The sequence below is a fragment of the Elaeis guineensis genome, chromosome 14 (genome assembly GCF_000442705.2).
Source record: "Elaeis guineensis isolate ETL-2024a chromosome 14, EG11, whole genome shotgun sequence".
Classification (NCBI taxonomy): Eukaryota; Viridiplantae; Streptophyta; class Magnoliopsida; order Arecales; family Arecaceae; genus Elaeis; species Elaeis guineensis.
In genome coordinates, this window is record NC_026006.2 from 47,872,752 (window position 1) to 47,876,827 (window position 4,076).

The following is a 4,076-nucleotide window of genomic DNA, read 5'->3' on the forward strand; positions in this document are numbered from 1 at the left end:
CACTTCTCCAAGCTCAGCATCGTATGCAACACCAGTCTCTTCAGTGAGGGGAATGCTTGCACGGTGCCATTACTTGCATTGCCGTAGATGGTGCTGCTGCAGATGTGCTTGATGCTATCCATCTTAATCATGTAGAGAAATTTAAGAAAAGGAAGCTGCCATAAAGGTGGGAGGTGTTCACAACCTGTGCAAACTCCCAGATGGATTTCAACTAAATTTTGCAGCAACAGAGAGTCCATCATCCATGTTGGAAAGCTGCCTCCCCCATAGCGCCAGATTGCCAGCAGCTTTAAGCCACCATGAGGTCTCAGGGCTTCAAAAACCTCTTCAGCATTTTCTGCTGGCAAAACATCTTCCTCATAACAACGATGGGCACTTTCTGCATAACAATAAGGGGGATTCCACTGAGTCATATCCCAGCATAGTATGAATGAGCGAAGATTTTGTTTCGAGCCCATATTTGCATGCCTAGCTTCTGCTGCATCCCTCACATTCCTCAAGTTATACAGTTCTAGTAGGCCACCAAGATTTAAGCCATTCAGCTCTCCTATACCCCTCCCAGCATCATTGCCTACAATATACATCGTTAATGTTTGCAAGCTCCTCATTTGCCCCATACCAGCTGGCATGTGCTTCAAACTTTTACATTTGTCAATGTAGAGGTGCCTAAGACTACTCATATTTCTCATGTCTTCAGGCAGCTTACATAGATTCCAGCAGTTAGAGAGTTTTAGAGTTTGTAGATTAAAAAGTGTGCTGGTGTCATCCGGTAATGCTTTAATATGGGTGCCAGAGAGGTCGAGGTATCTCAGATGTTTCAAATATCCAATTGCAATAGGCAGACACGTGATACCAGTATTATGTAGATCTAATACTCTCAAGGACTTAGGCTGCAATGTATCATCAGTCACTATAATATCAGTATGCAACATCTTTGGTAATGAAGATAGGAGAGTGCGAACAATCCGACAGCTATGAAATGTCCTATGAAGGTTCAATGAAAAGTTTTCAGATGTACACAAATGACGGGCTTTTCTTGAGACTTCTTCCCACCTAGTAGGTTCTGACATGCTGAGGCATTCATTCCCCATTATGGATCGTGCAAGATCATGCATGAGGTCATGCATTTTGCATATTGTTATGCAGTAATGTTCATGTCTCTCTGGGTAACTATACTCAACCTCCTCAATTTCCTGAAAGAAAGATCTCCAAGCCAACTCATTAAAAATGTCATGCCCTTTGTCCTCCAACTCCTTTCTTCCGTCAGATGGAATGAATCCATTGGCCATCCAAAGCTGTATCAGCAGACCCTTTTCCATCTCATAATCCTTTGGAAATATGGCACAAAAAGCAAAGCACTGTTTTAAATGGGAAGGCAAATGACTGTAGCTCAACCTTAGTGCTGGTAAGATCCCATCTTCACCAACCGGCATATCCCAAATTTCACTATCCCTCACAGACAACCATTCCCTTTCTTGGCTCTTGGAATGCATTGAGCCCCCCACTGTCTTCACTGCAAGAGGCAACCCACCACATTTCTTGACAATCTCCCTGCCAATCTTTTCCAGAGTTGGAGGCACTTCTGCTCCCTCTTCAAATGCTCTCTTCCTAAACAATGTCCAAGAATCATCCTCGGTCAAACCTTGTAAACGATAGGTGTTGAGTGTACCCATTATCAATGATACCTGCTGACTTCGTGCAGTCACAATGATCCTGCTTCCTTCTCCACCAGTTCCTAGTAAATTTTTTAACTCATCCCACTTTGCCTGATCCTCATTCCAAATGTCATCTAATACAAGTAAATACCTTTTCTGACTCACAGCTTCTCGAAGACGGCGTTGTAACAACTCCATGGTTTCTAGATTACACTCATCCCCTGTGGCTGAAGCTATTATTTTTCGAGCAACTTTTGCAACATCGTACTCTTTTTTTTTTTGAATGTGATTTGCAACATCGAGATCATCCGACACACAGACCCACATAAGCAGCTGGAAATGCTCCTTCACCCTCTCATCTTTGTAAATCAATTGGGCCAGTGTGGTCTTACCCAGACCCCCTATACCAACTATGCAAAGGACTGCAACATTCTGGTTGTGATTATGATCAAGTAACAACTTCACTATTTTTTCTCTATCTTCCTCCCTTCCAATGACATTTGACTCATCAACATAGGAGTGGGTCTGTGGCCTATCCCTGTTTTGTGGTGGTGGTTTGACCGTGAAACCAAATTGATTTCCCTCATCTATGATTTTCTCTATTTTCTCAACAATATCGTTCAACTGTCGCCCCATCTTAAAACGAAACCAAACTGGATTATGAAAAGAAAAGAAGCTGCGCACCTTTCTCGTCATATCGACTTGAATCTCTGCCTTCCGCCGCATTGCTTCCACTTCGAATTCATCCAGTATGTCGTCTGCTTCGTAGGCTTCATCCTTCAGTGCTTCCAACCACCTCTTCACAGCAGGATCCCTGACTTGCCGCTCCTCTGCATCTTCAAGTGTGTTATGGATTGCCGACAGCATTCTTTCCAGCTTTTTGAGCTTGTCATGGATGCCCCACATAACTCCAAACCGTTGGAGAACAGAGTCTGTTACCTTCTCCATCACCACCGGTAGCAAGGCTGAGAGAAGTACGTCAGCCATTACTCCCGACTGCAAAGAGTCTCTCCGATTGATTTGTTTTGTGAAGAAGAGTTGCGGGACGGCGAGGAAAGTGATACGGTGGGAATGGTCTCCCCCCTTTCTACTAGATCTCCGGACCTTTTTTTTATGGCCACTCCTCGATTGATGTGATCAGTACTGGTCCGACTGTTTGTTTAATCAAGTACTCTTCATGTGGTAACTAGAAAATTTCACGACCCGTAATTTCAGCTGACCTGTTTGTTTGATCGAGACACTACCTTCCATGACTGCTTACAGCTTTCCCTGGAAACTATGACTATACACGTGAAACATCTGAAATGGTGCCACTACTATTTCAACCCACACAATTTTCCTTCATAACTGATCAGTTTATTTATTCAAGTTCAGATCCACCCGCTCCTTCGTTTTATTGGTAAAAGTTCTATTTCGGTGGACACAGCATGTGAACGGCATCAGTCATCGTGCCAGTCAATGAACTGATCGGATTCTTAGCCTAAAATAATCACCACATACCAAAAAAAACCATGTGATATAATTGTCACCTGCCGTTGGTTAGAACATGTCACACACTTTGGAGAACTTGTGCACTCTCTTATTTAATTTTTTCGAGTCAGACTCTGTTTAAATCAGTGTCTGTTTTCGTTCCCTTAGCTTTTGAATAGATTCTGATTTGTGTTGTTGCACTCGGCTAACAGGCGGCCCATGCGTGCACGGGGAGCTTGGGGAAACAATTGCGGATGGGCCGTGGAGCGGCTTTGTTGGATTTTTAACAAGAAAGAGAGGTGGAGGAGGAATGAAATAAGGGTCGACAAGAAAATTTTGATTCACCTTTTTCTCATGTTGTGACATATTTTTCACTCTGTTTATGGAGAGGGGAAAGAGTACCAAGCTTCGAAGTGTCACTAGGATAGGCGAACAAGCCTCTGAACTTAACAAACTACCAGTTAAAGGCAAAAGATATTTTGGGACTCCAGTGAACATAAAGACGAAAAAACTACTAGAATTCAGATGAAAGGAAAAATAAAATAATCCCATATGATGTTGAAATATTTTCCAATACTTTTCCTTAATTCAGAATTAGTGACACCAAGCGTGCTTCGAAATTTGTAGATTTTTGTTTGGAGAGTACCTCATAAAAATGTCTGCAATTTGCTCCTTGTAGCACATTAGTTTTATTTCTCCTTTATCCACAAGTTCCCAAATGAAGTGATGGCAAATCTTATATTTCTTTGTCCTTCCATAATAGAGTAGATTTTTATCATGGCAAACGTGGACTTGTCATAGAACATCATGGTGACTTCTTGCTTCTCTTACACATTTGATAGAATTTTGGGCTTATACTATCTGACATGCCATATTTGTGGCCATAGCATGGTTAAGTTTAGAGCTTGAGAAGGCAATGGATTGTTGATTCTTTAATGGCCTATAACCTCA

At 42.2% G+C, this 4,076-nt stretch overlaps 1 protein-coding gene across 2 annotated transcripts in view; it reads right to left on the reverse strand.

The window, feature by feature from the left end:
- Positions 1 to 2,771, reverse strand: part of LOC105057816 (putative disease resistance protein RGA3) — a 4,758-nt gene extending 1,987 nt beyond the window's left edge. For both annotated transcript variants that reach the window (XM_019854790.3, XM_073248857.1), the window contains exon 1: positions 1 to 2,771. This exon is cut by the window's left edge and continues 1,228 nt beyond it. In XM_019854790.3, coding sequence (XP_019710349.2) covers positions 1 to 2,642 — 2,642 coding nt within the window. In that variant the 5' untranslated portion in view covers positions 2,643 to 2,771.
- Positions 2,772 to 4,076: the final 1,305 nt, after the last annotated feature.